The sequence below is a fragment of the Taurulus bubalis genome (genome assembly GCF_910589615.1).
Source record: "Taurulus bubalis genome assembly, chromosome: 17".
Taxonomy (NCBI): domain Eukaryota; kingdom Metazoa; phylum Chordata; class Actinopteri; order Perciformes; family Cottidae; genus Taurulus; species Taurulus bubalis.
This window is the reverse complement of record NC_136605.1, coordinates 4,648,062-4,671,127: the sequence shown is the minus strand read 5'-3', so window position 1 is coordinate 4,671,127 and position 23,066 is coordinate 4,648,062. Positions and strand designations below refer to the sequence as shown.

Sequence of the window (23,066 nt, the reverse complement as noted above, 5' to 3'; positions counted from 1 at the left end):
GACAGGACGACCCAGCATGCAGTTCGGCGGTGTAAATTTATAAACGTGAAACCATGACTGAAGCTCCTCCCCCTGACACGTAAGTTGCTCCTAAATTTTCCTTGGAGGGCTAATTTGTATTTAAAAAAAATAAAAATAATATATATATATACAATACATACATATATTTTTAAAATGAACTCCATAGTGGCATGTTTTAGCAACGATTTGCTCGCCTGTAGTAATGATTTGTGTGTGTGTGTGTGTGTGTGTGTGTGTGTGTGTGTGTGTGTGTTCAGCTCCGTGGCTGAGCAGAAGACCACGGTTAGCATCCTCGACGACATCGGCAGCATGTTTGATGACCTGGCCGACCAGCTGGACGCCATGTTGGAGTAACCACAGAAACTGGTCAGCGTGTCGCCACGGCAACGCTGCACCAGGAAGGGACTCAGATGGCACAATGGGCGACAAGCCTCTCTCTCTCTCTCTCTCTCTCTCTCTCTTTCGCTCTCTCTCTGTCTCTTCGTCCTTCTCTCCCTTCGTCCATCCGCCGCCGCTCTGGAAAACCTCGTCTCTCCTCCTCTTCCTCTCGTCTTTCCTCCTCTTCCTCTCGTCTCCCGTCGCTGAAGATGAAACTGATGATGGAGCAGCGCCACGGGCCCGGACAGACATGTGGCAGAGAGAGAGAGCGCAAGAATGAAGGATTTATTCGGGGAGAGACACTAAAAGAGAGACGGTGTTAAAAAAATAATTATTTAAAAAAAGGACCAAAAACAGATGTGGGGAGAAAAAAATAATCACAAGATGAAGAAATGCAACAAAAACGGACGAGACTGGTATCAAAAAAACGTGGGTTTTTTTCAGAACTCCACATGGACAAATAAACTAAACTAATACTGATTGAAAAACCAACTGTGTAACAGATCATAGTATGGCGTGTGTACATTCTAAGCATGGAGAGTTTGTATCTACTGAAAAAAAAGCCCTGCATTAGCACAGTAATATATATATATAACTATATATATATATATAATATACCGATAAATATGAATCTCTAGCTCTTTGGTTTGATGTCTTGGTTCTGTGTGGAATGGTGACCTCTGGTGTTGTGACGATGTAAAGGAAAGATTTTTAATCCGTGACCAAAACAGACTATTCAGCTCATGAGGCTTGTGTGTGAGTGTGTGTGAGTGTGTGTGTTTGTGTGCACGCGTGTGTGTGTGTCTGTGCGTGTGTGTGTGTGTGATTTCAGGATCAAATTGAGTTTCCTGTCGTTCATCACTCTGCTGCATCCTCATCCCCAACATAGACGCACAGCACAGGAGAAGCACAAAGACACAGAGCAGCCGCACAACGTCAGGAGAGAGAAGCTACACAGCAGGATGCGGAGAAGGATTTTTAGGATGTCGCTGAAGGGGTGCGGGGTGCTAGCGAGGTGAGGTGGAGGTTGTTACCACTTTTATTTTATTTCAGAGGGCGGGTCAAAGGTCGGATCGGGAGAGGTAGAGCGACGTGTCCGTGAGAGCTGAGCGGACTCAACCGGAATAACCCGACAGTTTGGAATCATTCCTGACGGCACGCTGTTGTCTAGACGACGCAGAGCAACACACTCACACACACACACCCTCATTCAGAAAACTGATCAACCTTTTAACTTAAATTCAATGACAGAAAACAAATTCACGTACGTGATTTTCTTTTTTTAAACACCTTTTAAGTTGATGCAACGTTTTCCTCTTCCAATACCTTAACTCAGGGTATCTGCTGATACAGAATACTGATTTATAATATTAGTGCTAACTGATCCAAAGTTTAAACTTCCTCCGAACATCTTTTTTCTTCGAAGAAATGAACAAATTTATCTTGAAAAAAACCCAGAATCTATGAATATGTTAATAGTTCACATTGACGCGTCGTCAGTCAGCAGCCCAGAATAAAAAAAGACTACAAAGCCGTTCTCACCTGAGTGGACTTCCATCCTCTTTCCATCTCTCTCGTCCCACGCTCTCCTAACCGTTGCCATGACAATCTACATCATCACCCTCACCATTCTGCGTTGCCATGGTGACTACGCAGTGTGTTGCCATGACATAGGATAAGGAACAAAAAAAGAAGAAAAAGTGCTGATGGATTGTTTGTTTCAGTGCAACGTTTAAAGGGACACTCCGAGAAACCTGGAGCCTACACTTCCCATGATGCAACTCGTATCTTTCATGAGAACCCTTGCCCAGTAAAACACCCATATCTTTCAAAGTCAATGACCCCAGTTTGAAATACAGGCTCTCGGTAATAAAATAATAACCCTGATGACGTCACTATGACATCATTATTACTTATTTTATAAAGGACATTTATATCACTTCCCAGTGGAGTACGTAGACAAGTAGACCTATTCATGTGTAAAACTGGTGGAGTGTCCCTTTAAACCACAATCCCCATCCAGCGAGGCGTCACGCTCCGATATCCCATAATAAAAAAAGTCCAAAGCCCCACGGCAGCCACACTCCTTCTATAAATGACCAAGAATTCAGAGAATAGTTGTGGTATTTAAATTATGATCACATAGAGATTATATATATGGATATTTGCAACAAAAAAAAAGAAATGTATTTATGATGTGTGTGTCATCCTGAAGACTATTTTTCAAAAGTAAAACTAATCTGAGTGTCGAGTCGCTTTGCTTCTCCATGCTTCAGTGGTCCGAGCTGATGAATCATTGTAGGATACCATGTTGGGATATTTCCAGGAGGCGTTGGTGTTTTTCTTTGTGTTTTTTTCTCTTCTGCCTAAATGTGTCCAGGTGTGGCAATGTGTATAATACAAGCAATTCTCGTTGTTCGGTTTTATTATTTTTGTATGATTTTCTTTTTCTTTCTTTGAAACATGTGCCTTGCTTTGTGATTTTGGCCTGACTACAATACAATAGATGGGTATGTACAATATATGAGGATCTCTCTCTCTCTCTCTCTCTCTCTTCTTCGTTCTGTTTTGCTCCCTTAGTTTAATGCTCTCACCCTCACAGATGAGATGTGATATTTTAAACATGAACAAGAACTCAGCAAAACCCAGGTAACATCTTTCCACCGCTCTCTGTTCCGTTATTCACAATCCGTAACACATACAGTCTCCATCTGACCGGACAATGAGAGAGTGACTTATTCCAACTTCCCACACAATCCCACAGAAATTATTGTGCTACATTTTGGAAAATTAGCTATTTTGCGTTCTAGCTAAGAGTAAGATGAGAAGATTGATACCACACATGTCTGTATAGAAAATATGAAGCTGCAAGCCGGTTAGCTTAGCATAGCATAACTATAAAAGACTGGAAAGGGGGGGGAACGCTAGCTAGCTCCAAAAATGTATAGTGTTTGTTTAATTCATACAAAAGTCGCTGTAAAAACCACTGTTGTGGTTTCGCATGAGCTTTTGGCCGGAGCCAGGCGAGCAGTTTCACGTTTCCAGGCTTTGTGCTAAGCTATGCTAACCAGCTGCTAGAAGTAGCGTCACGTCTAATGTACACAGTGGCATCAATCTTCTCATCTAACTGTCGGCAAGAATGAATAAACTTATTTTGACTCCTTTGAAATGTAAATTTACTTGCCTGTGATGAACCCAAACCAGGAGGATGTCTTGATAGTTGGTCTTTAAAGCTCTTGCCAGATGTGTAATAAAAGTGGACGGATGTTTGAATTGTCTTACATCTGGTCCCAACAACCTGATTATGTGAAATTTCCAAGCAGGAAGCAAGTATCTCAAATCTATTGTGTAGCACGCGAATGAAACCATGGCAAAATCCCCCTGATCGGAGGCTACACAGGGGTCAAAGGTCAACTCTCGTTCTCACTTTCAAACCACACGCCGCTTCCTGAACTCGGCCCCCGTCCCGTTCAGCCCCTCGCTCTCATTTTGGTGGTCGCTCATGTTGTAGGCATTGTGTTGAAGTGTGTGTGGGGACTGGGGTCAAAAACACAGATGGTCAAATATGTTATGGAACAAAATCTTTTTTTCTTATCAAAAGAAGAAGCCGAGCTGTTTTTATTTGGGTTTCCGCCTGTGCTTACCTGAACAGATGCCGGGCCGGCGTCTCCTCTGCTCCGCAGTGACCGTATGTGAATGCTTGAGAGGCCGTGTGTGCGTTCTCTGTCGCTCTGCTAATGACCGTATGAAACTTGTGCGAGTGTGTGTGTGTGTGTGTGTGTGTGTGTGTGTGCTGTAGTGACTGGACTGTGGTGTGCTTGCAGTGACTGCATCTTATGGCCATCTGCTCTGAATAAATAAATGTTCTATACAAACTGCGCCGCCCTCAGCCTCCCTTTGTGTTTGCGACTTTAACTTGTTTATTTTTTTCCTACCCACCTAAAATATTAAAGGTGCTAAATTACAAGAATATCTATGAGAGGATCTCAACGTGGCGATGGCTGAGCCGCTAGCAGCTAACGGTGATAACAGCCCAGTGTGCTGACCGTGTACCTTTAAGCAACTATTGATGAACAAAAAACCTGAACTCAAGGTCCACTCACCACCAGCTTTCCACAGCTTTCAACCAGCGTCTCATGGTCTTCATCAGTGCTTAGGAAACTTTGATGACGTGATAATAGCTGGTAGTCGTATACGAGAGGGGATGTTTATATTCAATGTAGACCGTTGACGTTACACGTGAATGACCATTTGACGCAGTTGAAAGTCTTATGAAAGATAGTAATTTGTATTACAGCTGAATAAATTCAACCTGCTAAAGACCATTGTTGAGTCCATCCTCTGCTCCTCCATCGGCGTCTGGTACGCTGCAGCCACTGCCAAGGACAAGGGCAGACTGCAGCGCATCATCCGCTCTGCTGAGGGTGATTGGCTGCAATCTGCCTTCCCTCCAGGACTTGTTGGCCTCCAGGGTCCTGCAGTAACATCGTAGCCGACCTCTCACCCTGGACACAGACTGTTCGAGTCCCTTCCCTCTGGCAGGAGGCTGCGGTCCATCAGGACCAAGACCTCATGATAGAAGAACGGTTTCTTTATAGCCGCAGTCGGGTTCACTGACTGAATAAAAAACACTTGACAATTTTATTTTTAAAAAGTATACTTGTTTTAAAGTACTGTTATGTTTGTTATTTACCATTATTGCACTATTTTTGTTGTTCTTGTTTTATTCTATGTCTACAGTACAGATTTATTTTTGGGACTTTTTGCAACATTCTATAATATAAGCTTATACTCGAACATGCTACACACAATGTTCTGGTCACCATAATTGTCACCCTTGATTTGATTTATTTTTTCCCATAACCTGTAGAAATAAATGGAATGTACCACATTGGTATGATCAAAATATTTTGATAAGGATGTCTAAAGTAATTTAACAAAAAACATTTCAACATACAATTAGTAATTTCGAAGAGGAAATAGAAAACATGGCCATTAATAAAGGCACCCTTCGTTAATACAAGTATATGAGACATGTTTTCCTCTTTTCTTCTCGTCCTCCGTACAGTCATGAAGCGGGTTCATGGAGCAGCTGTTCCTGCTGAGTCACAATAAACGATTCCCAAAGTCCTTCATGAAAGAGTGGCGTGATGAGTCATCATGGTGGACTGACTGCTTATTTTAAAGAAAGAAGCACAGTCAGTCATAGTCAGAGAATGGGTGTGCTCCATTTGCTTTGGTTTGCAAAGTGATAGTCCACTATTATCTTATTAAGTCTTCATAACTTTACCAGAGCCGACTTTGCACAGTAAACTTGGAGCCCAAAAATACTTTCGGGCCTCTTTTACTTCCATAAAGGCGGCGGCATAAAGCTCCGTTGTTGAAATAAAACACAGCAACAGCTCTGAAAGTGTACAACAGTTTTATTGATCCATGATCAACTCAGGCTTACATGATTACAAGTATACAAGGCATCACTGAAACTGTGACCAGTGCAGACGCCTCACCAAGGCTACAGTAAGTAGTGGCCAGTTCTGCAATTAAATGAAGGCAACATAATGCTGAACATCTGTAAAAACCTAATTTTAGCCCACGTGTCTAAACGGATGGACATGACCTTGAAAGTACCCTCCCAGGCATCTTTAGTCTGTTTTCATGTTTTCAACCCAATATGGGTCCTGGAACAGAATTCAGGAAAGCAGGACTTCACACTTTAGCTCCTTCTTTTTAAATTGACCTTTTGGGAGTTTAATTAAAAGGTTAATTACACACAATCCCCTGCGCGCCTTCGCCGTCGGTCCACCGAGTATTACAGTCATGAAACAACAATCAGCATTAATCTGTGGTTATGTTATAACCCGGGAGTGGGCGGGGCCAGGCGGAAGGGGGAGGAAAGACATCGTGACTCTCCATGTTGGCACTCGTTGAAACACATAAACACCGTACGGACACGCTGTGGGCCGGTGGAGTCGCCTCATGGGCGCCTGTCCAAATCTTATTTTACACGACTGTACAACCGTTAGTGGCTCTGAATACAGCTCTATCATGGCACTAATATAAAACTCAGTAAATCTATAGATCTGTCATTCTCTTATTAAAAGGTTTTTTTTTTTTTTTTATTTATTTTTTTAAAGGGCTGGTTTCACAGAGTTCTGGGCGACGACCACGAAGTGTAGGCAAACATGCTGAAGTGGAGGGTTAAGACATTCGATTTATGCCGCTTCGTGAAACGAAATCTATTTTGATTACGATTGGGGATCATATTTAGAAACTCTGGACCTTTAGGACTCCAGGGGTTGTGTATTTAGAGGCTGCATTGTCCAATGACAGCCTCCAGATTGTCAAAAAAATATATAAAGATAAGATCAATTTAAATGTTCTCTAATGTTCTAGAAGAAAACAAGGGAGGCTTCAGTTCCCCATAAAGTGGTGAAAATATTCTTAATATAGCAAACACTTGAACTGATATTGATTTTATTGAAGTGTTTGATACCGTGCTGGTACTCCTGTCCAATGCCCGAAGTACACAGACTATATACAAGTACCTCTTACAACCTTCAAAGCCAAGTCCAAACTACCTGCTTCAGGGAAGCCTTCTGCTTCTTCCACGTTCGATCGGTTCCCCCTGAATCCTCACGTACATTTTAACATAAACCTGCCGCTAAGCGACCTCTTCCCTTCGCTCTGGTGCGTGCGGTGATGCGTAACATACATGTTTTAATGAGCGTTTGTGAAACCAGCCCTCAGACGTATCTCAGTGTGCATCGTCGGTTCGGTTCTTAAACGGCAGGCGTTTCCACAGGAAGCGGGAGTCTCCGCTTCCTGTTCCGATCACACGGCCGCGGTCTCATTTTTTTTGCCCCGTCATGCGCCGGCGGTGAGGTCACGTCGGGAGCGTGACCCTCGAGCCCGGCGAGCCGGTCGAGGCCGTCGTTTTGAAGTTTTGAAAAGCGACGCTTTGCTCAAACGGTTTGCGACGCGGCTCGACGGGGAAGTGGCCGTTACTATTATTGGTCTGCAGCCGTTTGAGTCACAATCAAAGAAACGGGGTGTGGGGGAGGGGTTACCGGTGGTGGGAGGAGCCAACTGGACTCCTGCAGAGCAAACAGCTGGTTTAGCATGTCCACACCTGAGAGAGAGAGAGAGAGAGATCACTTTAGAAGATCCAACTAAGTTGCAATATATTATAAAATGAAGTTGCAATTACTCGTAAAGAAAAGGATCCTAAGGAACAAAAGCTCAAGAAGGATCCAGAGATGTAGTTTCTGTGATTTGACGCTGCAGTGCTTTTATTCTGAAACTTCTTTCACAAAGCTTCAGTTTCAGTTTGACGCTTTGAAGAAATGTAAAGAATCGAACTGTAATATTGACTTGATGGGCTAAAGGATGATGGATGAAACAGAAACACGAGTAAGTGACTCAGGATAAAGAGGACAGGTGGAGCAGCAGGTGGAGCAGCAGGTGGAGCAGCAGGTGGAGCAGCAGGTGGAGCAGCAGGTGGAGCAGCGGCGACGTTACCTTGACGGTGCTGTCGACGGCTCCGGAGAAGAGGCGCCCCCTGGAGACGGCCAGAGCCGTTACACTGCCCTGGTGTCTCAGCAGAGTCTGGGTGCAGATCATGTTGTCCATGCTCCACACCTGCAGAACACACACACACACACACACACACACACTTATACACTCAACTCTGACCCTAAACCCTGCATCCCTCAGGACACACTAACTACACATCTTTATATAATAATGTTTGCTTTGCCTAATAAAAACAAAATGTCAAATTGTTTCCTGTATGCCACATATTATACACATTCTGGGGTGTGTCCATGATTAGCTTCAGCATTACACACAGCATCACAAGGGTATGACTGCAGTTACTCCGTCTCCACACACACACACACACACACACACACACACACACACACACACACACACACACACACACACACACACACACACACACACACACACACACACACACACACACACACACACACACACACACACACCTGAGTGAGCGGTCGTAGGAGGCGCTGAACACTTTGGTCTGGTCCGGGGTGGAGATGACGGCGAGCGCGTAGACCGTGCCCACGTGACCCGTCAGGGTCCGCACCTGCTCTTTAGACTCGATGTCCCACACCTGGAAACAACACAAACACCATCATCATCATCATCATCATCACTGTACAAAAACACACCAGCATCCGAGTAGTTTATCTTCAAATGTTGACTTGTGAGACAGTCAAAGACGGCAGCTGGTCTGCATCAGGTCCTCGTCTGGTGTTAATGAGTCTTGAACCTCTTAAGGCGTGTGTGACTATAATCAGATTACTCAGAGGCAGAAAAAGGAGAATAATTGGAACCAGAAACCACCTCGTGCCTTGAGAGAGAGGGCGAGGCTGGTTTGTGTTTTCCTCACGAGTCTGGAATGAAGAAAAGAGAAAGTAAAAGAACTAAATCTTGTGCTTCTCTTACGTGGATGAGGTTTTCGTAGGTGCCGCAGACGATGTGGTGGTTGGTGACGGCGATGGAGTAGACGCTGCCCCCGCTGGTCTGCAGGACGTGAACACACTCCAGAGAGCGGATGTCCCAAATCTGACAGAGACGGAAACAGAGAAAACACACTTTAAGAGAGAAAGAGGAGGAGGAGGAGGATGAAGAGGACGTGAGCGAGGAGGAGATGGAAAAACACATAAACACACACACAGTATCAACAGTGGAAAAAGTGAGTTGTTCAACAGCTGCAAGCTGTCAAATTTCATCTCCATGGCAACACAGAGGGGAGTGATCACTAGTTTAATCCGTTAAGCTTTCTGGCCAATCACAGCGCAGCGCTGAAAACAGACCACAGAAAACATGGATGAGACAGAGAGAGATCACACACACACACACACACACACACACACACACACACACACACACACACACACACACACACACACACACACACACACACACACACACACACACACACCTTATTGTAGCTGCAATTAACCCGTTTTGCACTGAATATTTTTTAAGGATAATAACAATAAAGTGCTACCTGTACAAAACAAAAATGAATTAATGCAGATGTGTGTGAGCCTCAGGTTGAGTCAGGATTAGTGGCTGCACTGAGCTGCTTTCCTCCACACATCTTTTTTAACGGGGTGGCAGGATACGGCTGCTCTCTCATACAACTAAAGCTCTCAAAACAACGATCGTCATCAGTTAATCGTTTGATTACAAACAGCGTTGGACCCGCGAGACAAAGACTGCAGTTGCTTGTGTGGAACGTGTAAAACTCATCAGGATGGATAAGACGACGTGTCCTTTTATCTAATGGTGGACAATGTGTGATTCATTAATAATCTGGGCATATAGATTATTCAATTTATTAATATCAGTTCATCAACATCGTCGTAAATAAGTGTATTAGTGCACGGCACTATTTTTTGGTCAAAATGACATACGATGAAAATGTTGTTTTTGTGTGTCTAGTTTATGAGCTTTGTCATAAGGCAGCTTCCTTTATATTTCTACTCTATATTAAGCACCCAGTAAAAGCTAAAACTCCAAGAGAATCCTTGGCAGTCAGTCAAAAATAATTGGCACGACCATTAAAAGTTTCCCGTGTAATTAATCCGACAGTACGCCGTAACCAGAGTACGAGCTAAAGAGTCAAATTTGTAAAACATCAAAAACAAACTAAAAGACATTAATCTCTTGCATTTCAAAAAAGAAAGTTGTGCAAAAAGAGCTTTATGATCAAAGACTGTTCTACGAGTGTCAAAGTTAATTAATTGACAAAATGTTAAGAGAAGTTTTTTTCCCACTGAATCTTTGGCAACTTTTGTCACAGCAAAACATTTTCAGGAACGACTTCTGACTAAATACAGCTGAGACTAACGGCCCAGAAGCATCATCGTGCTTTCATCTCCCACAGCGAGTCTCCTCTCTTTCTGTTCTTCAGCTCTATGCAGCGTCCCAGAGGGATTCATTAGTGACCACACACACACACACACACACACACACACACACACACACAGTCTCTTGTGTAACTCTACATAACTACGGGCCTAGTATTCACTCCTACTACCTTCCTCTGGCTTTTCATTTATTTATTTGTTTTTGCTTTTCACCACCAGCCATCTTCCAAATCTCACTCAAATCCGTCACTGGCAGATAGATCTGGAGCAGCTGCCAAACACAACACTTCCAAAGCTCCGTCCAGCCGATTAACGGCTCCGCAGGAGAAATATTCAGACCACCATGTGGACCAGTGACGTTTCCTAAGCCCCGCCTCCCTCAGTAACCGTCACTACGCCTAATCAAGCTCAACATGTCAGCACAAACGCACTCAGAAAGGTCACACAGGGGTCACACTCACCTGGTTATTTAAATCTCTGTATTTAACACCTGCTCCAGTAGCTGTTGGTGCGTTTGTTGACTTGAAGCTTACTTTAATGCAAATAAACAGTTTCATCCGTTCCTTACGCTTCTGCTCGTTAAAAAAAGTCAAACGGTTGAGTATCGCTCTTACGGCTGCATGTGGAGAAGAAAACCCAAAGCTTGACAGTTGTGTGTGTGTGTGTGTGTGTGTTGCTACGCTGTGATTGGACGCTCAAAGCAGGAAGTGTTCTGTGTCTGTGCCCGTCTCTCCGTCCTCCTACCTTGATGGTCTGGTAGGAGCCGCTGTACAGGTGGTTCTGGGAGGCCACCAGCGCTCTGACCCAGTGGTTCAGACCCGTCAGCTCCTTCTTCAGCTTCAGCTCCGTCCCCACGATGTCCCACACCTGAACGCCCCGAAAACAAAACTTAACTTCAACTACACAAGAGAATACATACAACAGTTGCTTTAAGTTCAGTAATACGAACCACATGGAACAAAGATCTCAACTATAGCAACGTTGGTTTGGTTACCTGGCTGTTTTTTGTATTATTTATATTTTTAGTTTAGTTTTTCCTTTGTGAATATTACTACAAAAGGACAACTTCAAATTGTTTTTAAAAAGCTGCAGTTTTGGGGTTCAAAACTATATTGACATTATTTCTATTTCAAAAGTAGAACTTTAGTAAAGTGATATCCCATTTATTTCTGTAATTACATTGTGCTTCACTGCCTTTTGAAAGAGTTGAGACACACACACACACACAGAGAGAGAGACACACTCACACCCACACACACACACAGAGAGAGAGACACACACAGAGAGAGACACACACACACACAGAGAGACACTCTCACACCCACAGACACACACACAGAGAGAGAGAGAGACACACACACAGAGAGACACTCCCACACACACACACACACACACACACACACACACACACACACACACACACACACACACACACACACACACACACACACACACACACACACACACAATGACTTTTCCAAAACTTTTGGGATTTAATTTTCTTCAAGGACTTTTTCAGGCCTGGAACTATTTAAAAGTCCATGACTCATCAGGTTTCCCGTGGCCGTGAGAACCCTGGATGTACTTTAATGAGCCGTGACATGCCGTACCTTGATGGCCTTGAGGGAGCCGCTGAACAACATGTTGTGGGAGGAGACCAGCGTGCACACGGGGTTGTCATGGGCACGGATAGTGTTGACCTTCTGCAGCGTCTGGATGTCCCACACCTACGCCAGAGCAACACAGACACGGAAACAACTTCTGTAGCAAATGAGAACAATTGTGCAAGGTTGGCCTGAAAGAAAGAAAAGAGGAAGCGAGGGATGACACTTACGATGATGGTGCAGTCTGCAGAGCCGCTGTACAGCCGGTTTCTACGGAGACAAATTATCAACGAGTCATGCTTTGGGTGGGTCGCTCCCAGCTGACATGCAGCTCATGATGTGTTGTGTGTGCTTTCCGTTACCCTTGGATGCACAGAGCCAGAACGATGCCGTCGTGCCCCTCCAGGGTCTTCTGGCACTTGTAGGTGGTGCAGGTGTCCCATACCTGAGCGCCAGAGGAGGAGAAATGAGAACAGCTCGTACTTGAGGGCATCTTGAGGTCTCTTAAAGGGCCAGTTCGGCGTTCAGTTCAGTGCAATACCTTCAATGGATCCTTTTTCTAACACGTGAACCCAAACTATAGACCGGACACTTCTGTGCTCAGCGAGTTCAAAAGACTAACGCTTTCAAAAGGAGTCTCGTAACTTTGAAGAGAGCATAGATTGAGACAGACAGCGAGGTAAAGCGGTTAAAATATTCTAAATACAGCAAAGGCTCAAACGGATCTTTTTACTTTTCCCCCACAGCAGCACATGCTTTGCTCTCGTGCTTTTACTCCCGTCTGTTTCTCCAAATTGGCATCTACAGTAGATACTACTATCTAACTATCTACTAGATAACACGCAGACTATGGAGAAGTACCTCGTACTTGAACTAGAAACCCACTTCTATCCTTTTTTTTCCATGCGTCTTTTAGTTCTTGAGTAAGTGATGAGCATTAAAACTAAAGCGTGACTCCAGATTGCGATTACAAAACAAAGGTTGTGGGCGGAGGTTATGAGAATCTCTCTGGAAGTGGGCGGCTGAAGCCTAAAATAGCTCGGAGTGAGACCGCAAGGGGTTGCGTTGGTGTGTTGCTACACGTCCTCCAAAGTTTGAGTAAAGCATCCGTGAGTTGGTCAAAAAAAATGCCACATTTTGTTGTTGAGTGAGTTTGAAGGCGCTGTAGAGCGCCTTCAAACTCACTCAACAACAAAATGTGGTATTTTTTGACGCACGGTTATGTGTGTGTGTGTTGATGTTACCTTGATGGTCTTATCCGAGGACCCGGAGAAGAGCAGGTCTCCGGTGGAGTAGACGCACAGACACCAGACGGGCCCCTGGTGGCCAACGAACGTCCCCTTACACTTGAAGATCTGCTGGGGGTCGTACGCTGCACACAGGCACACACACGGGAAAGACTGGATATGTGTTTTTCATCGGAAGGAATACAGTTGAAGCGGAGATGGGAGGATAAGAAAGAAGGGACAGAGAGAGGTAGATGAGGAGAGGAGGAAGAAAGGGACAGATGTAGAGAAAGTGAGTGAGAGTAAGGGTGAGGAGGAGAGAACGAAAGATTTTACATTTAAGTCAACAGAAGTTGTTTATCAAATGTTTCACCCCTCTGAGATGTGAGGGACGATGAAGAGACACAAATGATTGTTGAAGAGGAGGAGGACACTTACAGCCCAGGATCCCCATGTTGAGCCTGGCGTTGATGTGAGACAACTCATCCTGCAGAGAGACGACACGTGAGAGACTTGTTCTACAGAACAGCTCAGATACTCCTGATTGTTATGCTTAATGCTTTTATTCTCACACACACACACACACACTCTATCCATGCTACACACACACACACACACACTCTATCCATGCTACACACACACACACACACTCTCCAAGGCACACACACACTCTCCCTCCAAGGTACACACACACACACACACACACACACCCTCCCGCTAAGGTACACACACACCCTCCCGCTAAGGTACACACACACACACACACACACACACCTTCCAAGGTACGCACACACCTTCCAAGGTACGCACACACACCTTCCAAGGTACGCGCACACACACACCTTCCAAGGTACGCACACACACACCTTCCAAGGTACGCACACACACACCTTCCAAGGTACGCACACACACACACACCTTCCAAGGTACGCGCACACACACCTTCCAAGGTACGCACACACACACACCTTCCAAGGTACGCACACACACACACCTTCCAAGGTACGCACACACACACACACCTTCCAAGGTACGCACACACACACACACCTTCCAAGGTACGCACACACACACACACACACACCTTCCAAGGTACGCACACACACACACACCTTCCAAGGTACGCACACACACACACACCTTCCAAGGTACGCACACACACACACCTTCCAAGGTACGCACACACACACACACACACACACACACACACACACACCTTCCAAGGTACGCACGCACACACGCACACGCGCACACACACACACACACACACACACACACACACACACACTTACGTTAAGCATGGAAGCGTCTCTACGGAATTCCATCAGGTCCTCGCTCAGTTTACTCTGGTTCTCATCCAACACATCTGAAAGACATGAACGATAACTTTAAGACAAAGAAACGCAGAGAGGATGCGGTGCTCAAGCCGTCAATACTTCCTGTGAATATATATCCATCAACAGCTAGAAGGTCTTAAAAAGCATCTTATACTTGTGGTGCAGTGCAGGAGTGAGACGTGATCTGATGGAAACGAGGAGTGAGGAATGCACAAACCCAGCTTTGTGTCCACTGATACCAATTCACAGACCCAAACTCAGACCCTGAGCACTGATCTGAAACCAGCGCAGTAGTAATAATAGTAGTAATAGTACATTGTATTGTAACTTGAGCAAACAGCTAAAGTCACTGGCTTCACATAGAGCACATGCAGGAAGTGCCAAAGTATCGCCCATTAGTTCACTTGCATGTAACTCCTTTAAGTGTGAGACACAAGAGTGCATTCTTAGTTCTGGCTGAATAGGCCGGTAAAATAAAGGAACGTCCTTCTCTACTGTGTCTTACCAAACTTGAGCTCCAGGTTCTTCTCCAGCTGATCCAGCTTCTCAGACAGTTTGCCCAACATGGAGCGCAGGAAAGCAATATCTTGGTCCTTCTGGGCCAGAGTCAGCTGCATCTCATGGAACCTAAACGGGTCAAAGGTCAGGGGTTTCAAACAAAGTCAGCATTGTCTCCGTTTTTCAAATCTGACAAATACTCAGCTCTCCATATGTCTGCTCACCGGTCATCAGTCTGCTGCAGAAACTCCTTCAAGCCCTCAAATTTGCACACCTCCAGGTGTGTTTCATACGTGTCCTGGTTACCGATGAACGTACAGCTGTCGGGGAGAAGAGGAGAGGCCGATGAGTGGAAGGTAGAGGAGTGTGTAACACAGACAAATAGTATGGAGTCGCATTATAAGATAATCCTTTAGTCCCGCAGTGGGGAAATTGCGGGATTACAGCAGCAGTGCACACAAGAGACACATAAACAAGTAATATATATAAACGTTAAAGAAGAAACATAATCCACAATAGCAATATTATATATATATACAGACGGAATAAAGAGTATTTAAAATGTATTTATATTGCACCAGTTAAAGTGATTGAAGTGTTATTAAGCTCAGTTGGTTGTGCAGTCTGACAGCAGCAGGAAGGAAGGATTTGCGGTACCTAAAATGCAGTAAATTAAAGTGTGTGTTTTTTTTAAGGGCTCACCCATATTTGGAGTGTGGACACTTGATGTGCTCGCACTCTTTGAGGTGAGCCTCCAGGTTCATGGTGAGCAGCGGCGGGCAGGAGGGGTTGTTGGGGCAACGGACCGGCCTGTAGTCACAACTGGCCTCGTGTTCTCTGCAGAGATGGGAAACGTTTGAATATAAAAATGTCAGGGATTGAACACATTGCATAATGTGTTCAATCCCTCTAGAGACCCTCGGTCCTTACTTGCGCGTGGACAGCTTGATGGTGAACGGGCAGCCCAGCGGGTCCACCTCGTACGCGCCGGGTTTGCCGGCCACGGTGGAGGTGGGCGCCGCGGCCCCGCCGGCAGCGCTGGCCGTGGCCCTGCAGCCGTATTTACAGTGAATGAACAGCTCTCCGATCTGCTCGGCTACCGCGATGTTGTTGACCACGACCGTTAGCTTAGCCGTGTCCACTGGGCAATTGTCTGCGAGGAGGACGGACAAAAATATAATGGTTAGAGTTAACACCGGCCCCATGTTTAATTACCTTTTTTGTTTTTAAAGGAATACATTTTAAGTCTCACCTGAAGTCAAGGCACATCGTCTGCAGAAGGTGTGCTGAGGAGGAAGGAAAAACATGCATGTTGAAATGTTCATGTTCTTATTTTCTCTTATTAGAGTAAGTTTTAACGGAACTAAATGTGCACCAAACTCTACATCTGTTGATTTTTATTTGGTTGCTTTTAAAACATTGTTTAAAAGATTTTTACATGAAGGGTGAGCAGAGTTAAAGTTCCCACAAGGATCGTTCACTTTGTGTTGATTTTGGCGGTCCCTGTGGACGAAAGTGGTAGTGTTTCTGAGTACCAGGCAGGATCTGGCAGTGTGCCTCGCTAATGCCGTGTTCACACCGGACGCGGATAGACGCGTTGGAGGCGGCGCGAACAGAACGTTTGACCTGGGGCGAACAAAGCGAAGGACGCGGCGCGAATTCGCGTGAGTTGAATTCTCCCAACTCTGGCGGAGAAATCGCGTGACGCAAAGTTGCGGCAGCCAATCAGCGTTGAGAATCAGCGTTGAGAAGCTCCGCCCGTCACCACCGCCGTCTCCCCGTTTCTGAATGAAACTGCTGCTGCTCCGCCTGAACCAGCGCTGACAGCGGCTTCATTGAGACGCTGTTGTGGGACTACGGATAATAGTATGAACCCAGACACCATGGAGTTTGATGTTCCGACATATGTGGAGTTCACACAAAAAGAATAAAGCAGAACTGGTGGTTATTTCCATGGTGGATGGCATAATCGGTATCGTTTTACGGAGATACGCGAGACGCAGTTCCTGGAGGAGTCGGTGAAATTCACCGAGCTGTGTGCGGCTACGGATGATGTTATGAACCCAAACACGAGGGCGTTTCATGTTCCGACATGTTTGGGACTTCCACAACAAGTATAAAGCAGAACTAGTGGTTATTTATTCCATGGTCGATAGCGGAAATGAAAGCTTCGTCGCTTGTCTCTCACAGAGGCAAGCAACAGAGCTAAGCCACGCCCCCTTCGCGCCGCGATTTTTCACGTTGGGTGTGAACACCCTCGTTTCACTCACGCGAGTAAACTTCCGCGGTGGACGCGGCGCGAATTTTCGAGCCGCGTCCGGTGTGAACACGGCATAAGAGCTGCTTCTGGTTCTCCTCCCCCTCTAACGGAGCCAGCATTAGGGTCAGGTCCTCCCACAGCGAGGAGCAGCTCTGCTCCTGCGAGAAGCTGGTTTCTAACCTGTATTATTTGATCTGATTTGGCCAGAAGCCGAGACCACGACACCGATAAAAAGCCTTAAGAATAACTATATTGAAATAGCTAACCTTCTCGCTGATGGTTTTATTGACTTATGAACAGGGTTCATACACATTTTGACCAATGGATTTTGGTCAAACTGTTTCATTAAAAACATTTGGTCATGAATTTCCATGACCAAACGTTTTGTGAAATCTCAGTGTAAACATGAAAAAGTGAGTAAATGTAGTATTTAAACTAACAATGAGCAATCCAAAGCATACAGTAAACCTTAAATGACTCAAATGAATGAGGCAATAGTTTGATTAAAAGAATAAACATTTATATAGATGCCTGTATGTATGCCTGCTTATATTCTGAGCGTCTTTCTTTTAAAAGCATATTAATTATTTCCAACTCAGCGTAAATGAACGTCATGAACACATGAATATAACACATTTACATGACCTTTACTAAACTTTTGGGATTTCATTTTTTTCAAGGACTTTTTCCAGGCCTGGAAATAACCATTTTAAAATTCCATGACTTTTCCAGGTTTTCCATGACCGTAAGAACCCTGCATAAAGATCATGTGGAGACAGTTTCATAACCAGTTAAAAGTTCCTCGCGGTAAAACTGTAAAGAAAAAGACAGATGAGGATGAGGAAAGTGAAGGAAAGGCTGGAAAGGACAGAAATAAACTCACCCCACATGTGGTGATGACGGGGTCCTTGAAGACGTTACAGCACAGCTGGCAGCACAGCTTTACGGAGGGCTGCTCGGCAAACACCTGGGGCTCCTACACAAACGCACGCTGGTTTGTTAATTTGGTGTGGTTCCAGTTCCAAAACTGGCGTATCACTTTTTTTTACATGTTCAAGCGTTTGCTGACGTATATGTAATACATGTAAGTGCTATGGGCTCATACCGTGTCCTCCTCCTCTTCGTGCAGAGAGAAAGTGGAGCGCAGAGACATGTTGGATTCGGAGTGGAGAGATCGGATTGAGATGGCCGACTCTGACCTCCGAGGAGTCATAGGAGGCTGGGAGGAGGAGAAGCGGAGGAGAGAAGAGGTCACGGCCTAGCCATACCGCCACGAATAGAATATCATTCTGCTGGAAACACTGAAAATTGTCACTTTTACGTGTAAATTTAACCCGAGGCTCTTCGAAAAGGATCAGCTTTGCTAAACTTCATAATAAACGTCGATGTCTTTGGACTCTTGAACCCATTAACTTGGCTTGGCGTAAAACATAAAAGGTTTTCTGTGTGTGAGAGAGAGAGAGAGAGAGAGAGAGAGAGAGAGAGAGAGAGAGAGAGAGAGAGAGAGAGAGAGAGAGAGAGAGAGAGAGAGAGTACCATTCCGTCGTCGTCATCCCGGGGAGAGTAGGTCAGAGTGCTCGAGTTGGAGGGAGTTCTCCTGTGCTGCTTGTGGCTCGGCACTTCTGCTGAAAACGCATGAGGGCAAATTCTCAGCAACAAAACAAAAGAAAGATGATGTAGTACAATCAAGCAAGAAAAAGAGAGCATTTATAGAGAGGGATAATATTTGTGTTCTCACCTTTCACGGCTGAGAAAGTAGGACCGAATGAAGCCTCCATCCTGCTCTGCTGTGAAGAAAAGGAGGGATTTACATTAGGGCTGCAACAACGAATCGATAAAATCGATAAAAATCGATTATCAAAAGTGTTGGCAACGAATTTCATTATCGATTCGTTGTGTCGCGCGATTATTACGCCGGGCAATAAGTCGCGGAGAAGAAAAAAAAAGAGCGGAGCAGAGCAACTGGCCGGCCAGCGTTTCTGAGATTGGAGTGAGACACGAGAAAAGCTGAGGTTGTGATCTTCTCAAAAATAGAAGATCTTTGACAAGTCGAGTCTTGGCCAATCAGCGTCTTCATGTTCCTCAAACTTGTTTTTAATGAAGCTAGTCAGCTTGCTATCACGTTAGCTAACGTGTTTGGGTTGTGTATTGTCGTTAAAGTTACGTTATGTTTCGTTACAGTTCAGTCTTGCTTGTAAAAAACCGTAACGTGATGAAACATGCCGTAACCCCCCGGTCTGGTTCAGTTCACGCTGTCACTCGTTAACGTTAAACCGGCACACCGGAGGATCTTTACTCAAAGTAGAATGAAGCAAATCACGTCGTTGGGCTTAGCCAGCAACGTGACGTCGTGGTCATAAGAGACCCAGAATGAAAGAGTTTAAGGAAGAGGACGCTCTATATGGAGCAGTACAGCTTCCCTCTGTCCCAGTATTTCATACATATTGATAAAGCAGGGTATGTAAATGCAGCCTCTGGAGGGATCAATTACAGTAAAAAGGGCTCACATTTGGCAGATGTAAAACATACATGTGTATGTTTTTAGTGTTAGTCCATTTTGTTGTTTTAATTAACAGCTCAGGGATGTTCAAGGAGCAACGTGTTTGTGCACTTTCTGAAGATGTTTTGCACTGTCACTTCTGTTTTTGAATAAAGGGTTGGAAATGAAAAAATAATCAACCGATTAATCGATTATTAAAATAATCGTTAGTTGCAGCCCTAATTTACATGAAAAGACTAACTACCGTAGGAGAACATCACACAACTTGAGTATAATCTGGGTATTTCATTAACATTTTCTCTCCAAGTCACACCATTGCCTCTCACCTTGTTGCCAGTCTGCTGCCGCTGCTCCTCCGGAGTATCGGTTGGAGTCTCACCGCTGCTCGAAGCACACACACAAATGAACAGTTAGCAGTTAGCTGGACTGCTAGGCCTAGGGATAGGAAGAGGAAAGAGGAAGGGGGCAGAGAGGTGAAGAGAAAAAGGGAAGGGGCGCATTAGTGAGGAGGACAGTGAGAGAAATATGTAGAGACCAGGCAGAAAACCTCCAGTTCTGACGAGTGCGTTCTCTCCTGACCACCAGGGGGCGACTCCTCTGGTTGTATAGAAGTCTATGATAAAATGACTCTACTTCTCTCTTGATTTATTCCCTCAGTAAACATTGTAAACATGAGTTTATGTCTCAATCTCTAGTTTCAAGTCTTCTTCAATACAGCATGATGTTCATTTAGTAAAGTATGGTCATTTAGAGTTAAGCAGACCATAAAGCAGGGGATGCTTTAAGACGGGCTTATTGTGATTAACAGGATGCCGTAAACAGCGTCTCTGCAGTCCAATATGGTCACTTCTGTTCTCTGGTTGCAAAAAGCCAAGAAGGCGACGACCAAATGTGACACTTCAAAACAGTCGTCCACCAACCAATGGTCGATGTCACAATAACTATGTCCACGTCATATTTAGAGTCTATGGTTGAGACACAAATGTTCTGAACAACACTGCAGGAGCCTGACTGAAATTTGGATGGATACATAATGCCAGCCATAAATCGGCTTTGTGTTTCAACAGAGAGAGAGAGAGAAAGAAAACACACACCAACCCTTGATCCAAGAAATGTTAGAGACTGCCAGCTGCTGAAGGACAGCTGAAAGCTACTTCGGATGAGAGGCAGTGCATATGGAACATTTACAGTGGAGCTACTGTTGTTGAATATATGTTTGACCTACTTTACTGGCCTTGAGCACAACAACACAATCCAACCAAATTATTCCACTTCAGTCGTAACAGCAAACACTTTTTTAAAATTTTGTTATGGTTTACTTTGTTCAACTGGTTTGCTTTTAAATGAGTTTGTAGAAGTGTTAAAGTAAATATGACTGAGCACAGTCTGCAAAGGCTCAAGACAGGAAGCTCAGTCAGTAATTCACAGCTTAGAAACTAATATGTTTATTAGAAGTGGGCGTCATAACCATCACATATTGATGTTGTGATAAGACCGCTATGTCTGTCCAAGTCTTTTTGTCCGTGTATATGTTCATCAAAATCGTACCTGTGTCCTGAAAGCTGCAAAGAGTTCTAGTTTTGCTCAACCTAATGACTTCCCACACTTACTAAAAGTGATATAATAACGTGCATGACAATATTTGCAAAGTTAAAACGCACAACCTCAGCAGCACGAGCTGAGAGGAGGAAGTTCGAATTAAAAGGAACTGGTCTTTCTACTTAAAATGACACATTGTAAATGTAACTCATCTTTTGCTCTACGCAACCCGTGCACTGATGATCTCTCATTCAACCCTGATGAACAGCAGGGGGGAAGAAGTAAAGAAAAAAACACACAAAACATCTGGCTGGCTGAAGGCAGCACTGATCCAGGGGTCAGATCAACAATTTAATGAGATGGGAGGGAGAGCAACACAGAGACAAAGGGGGAAAAAAGTGACAGCTCCAAAAGAAACAGTGACACGGACAGCTCGATACTGATGTTAACAGAAAGGTATGCGGACTGTTAGTGGGCTCAGATGGTTCTCGGCTGCAGAACCTGCCAGTGAAACTATCCAGAACCTCTAATCCGCTCCTAGCAGCGTCCCTGTTGCTCCTTCATGAGGAGATTCCCGTAAAGATGAGAGAAGGGGGCGGAACACACACACACACACACACACACACACACACACACACACACACACACACACAAAGTTGAATCCTGACAGCTAGCTAGCTTAATGTTCAAACAGCACTACATAAGTGTAGCATGTAGCATGTAGCAGGACGGCTCGTAGGAACGACGGCACGCGGTGTCACTTACTCACCAACCGTCACCTTGTCAACGACCATTAGAAAACTGCAATAACGAGCTCGCTGAAGTGGCTCGTTTGCTAGCTTAAGTTAGCTAGCTGTTGGTACATTTTCCTGTGAGCAATCACTGCTGCTAACGGCCTTTTGGCGAACCATGCTAACCGGCAACGGGCCGCCGGTGTTATTTCATAGCTAACGAGCCAATTATTCAACAAAACGGCGGGCTTTTAGTTGGTCCACTTACCATTTTTCTATACCAGCGCAGCAGCAAGTCTGCAGACGAATTCCTAAATCTATCCCTCACTCTCTCTCTCTCTCTCTCTCTGCTTCACATACACACAGCTCAAATACCGCAGTGTGTTCTGGGACGTGTAGTAGAAGCGCTTACGCTTGGTATTCCCTTCTCCGCTGTCCGAACTACGCCCCCCACAATGCACTTCGCGCAGCTGCCATTGGACCCGGTGCTGTCAGTAAATTCCGCAAACCAACTGCAAAACGCACGACTCCCAAATAGATCCACATTTGCTGCGGTTCGGCGCTGTTATTGGTTCCCGCGGACGCCGAGCCATCATGCGACAGCCGCCATCACGTTTCCACTGTGGACGCACGTGCACCGCAAAGGTGGTGTGATGTGGCCAACAATCACTGGAAAAGAATAATACTCAAAATAAAAAACAGGAAAAGGAAGAACCATTCAGTTGCATGCAAATATGTCATTTTGATACATGAAGAGAACATTAAAACACACCAGCAGGCTTTAATCTCTATTAAATTATGATTCAATATAAGAAGGTGATACACAGAAAATATACAGAAAATTATGATGAAAAAACACAACACAGGGCGTGTAAATACGTAGCCTAAAATACACTGTAATTAATAAGATTGGGTAGAATTGCACATTGGATGAGTAATAATATCACTATGTGTGGACACAATAGGCACAACCTTTATACACTTCATATACACTGCACATACTTTGCATTTTTGCACTTTTTTTATTATTTAATTTCCTAAATTATTATGCTTTTTGAGTATTTTGC

At 44.7% G+C, this 23,066-nt stretch overlaps 2 protein-coding genes across 2 annotated transcripts in view; one reads left to right on the top strand and one right to left on the bottom strand.

Moving 5' to 3' along the window:
* The window catches only part of caskin1 (CASK interacting protein 1), a gene marked incomplete at both ends in the record, with an annotated part of 91,148 nt that extends 90,773 nt beyond the window's left edge, over positions 1–375 (top strand). The window contains one exon of the mRNA XM_079232693.1: positions 279–375. Coding sequence (XP_079088819.1) covers positions 279–375 — 97 coding nt within the window. The remainder of the gene's footprint in view (positions 1–278) is intronic.
* Positions 376–6,472: 6,097 nt separating this feature from the next.
* traf7 (TNF receptor-associated factor 7) lies at positions 6,473–22,347 on the bottom strand. The gene is made up of 22 exons (XM_079233831.1): positions 22,268–22,347; positions 20,056–20,164; positions 18,968–19,016; positions 18,766–18,854; positions 18,335–18,448; positions 18,113–18,205; positions 16,222–16,255; positions 15,900–16,122; positions 15,672–15,806; positions 15,194–15,289; positions 14,977–15,098; positions 14,427–14,500; positions 13,573–13,621; positions 13,153–13,280; positions 12,271–12,353; positions 12,139–12,178; positions 11,915–12,031; positions 11,049–11,171; positions 8,872–8,991; positions 8,405–8,536; positions 7,918–8,037; positions 6,473–7,528 (listed from the first exon to the last, which is right to left on the bottom strand). The coding sequence occupies exons 3-22, from the start codon at positions 19,005–19,007 to the stop codon at positions 7,514–7,516; spliced, it is 1,947 nt and encodes a 648-aa protein (XP_079089957.1). The 5' UTR covers positions 19,008–19,016; positions 20,056–20,164; positions 22,268–22,347; the 3' UTR covers positions 6,473–7,513.
* Between the last annotated feature and the right edge of the window lie 719 nt (positions 22,348–23,066).

Bases quoted from the DNA above. Each gene is read 5' to 3' on its own strand.
- traf7 (XM_079233831.1), bottom strand. From the start codon at position 19,007: ATGGAGGCTTCATTCGGTCCTACTTTCTCAGCCGTGAAAG. The intron at 16,256-18,112 runs GTGAGTTTATTT...CTTCCTCCTCAG, and splicing joins CCGTCATCACCACATGTGGG to CACACCTTCTGCAGACGATG. The intron at 14,501-14,976 runs GTAAGACACAGT...CATGTCTTTCAG, and splicing joins GAACCTGGAGCTCAAGTTTG to ATGTGTTGGATGAGAACCAG.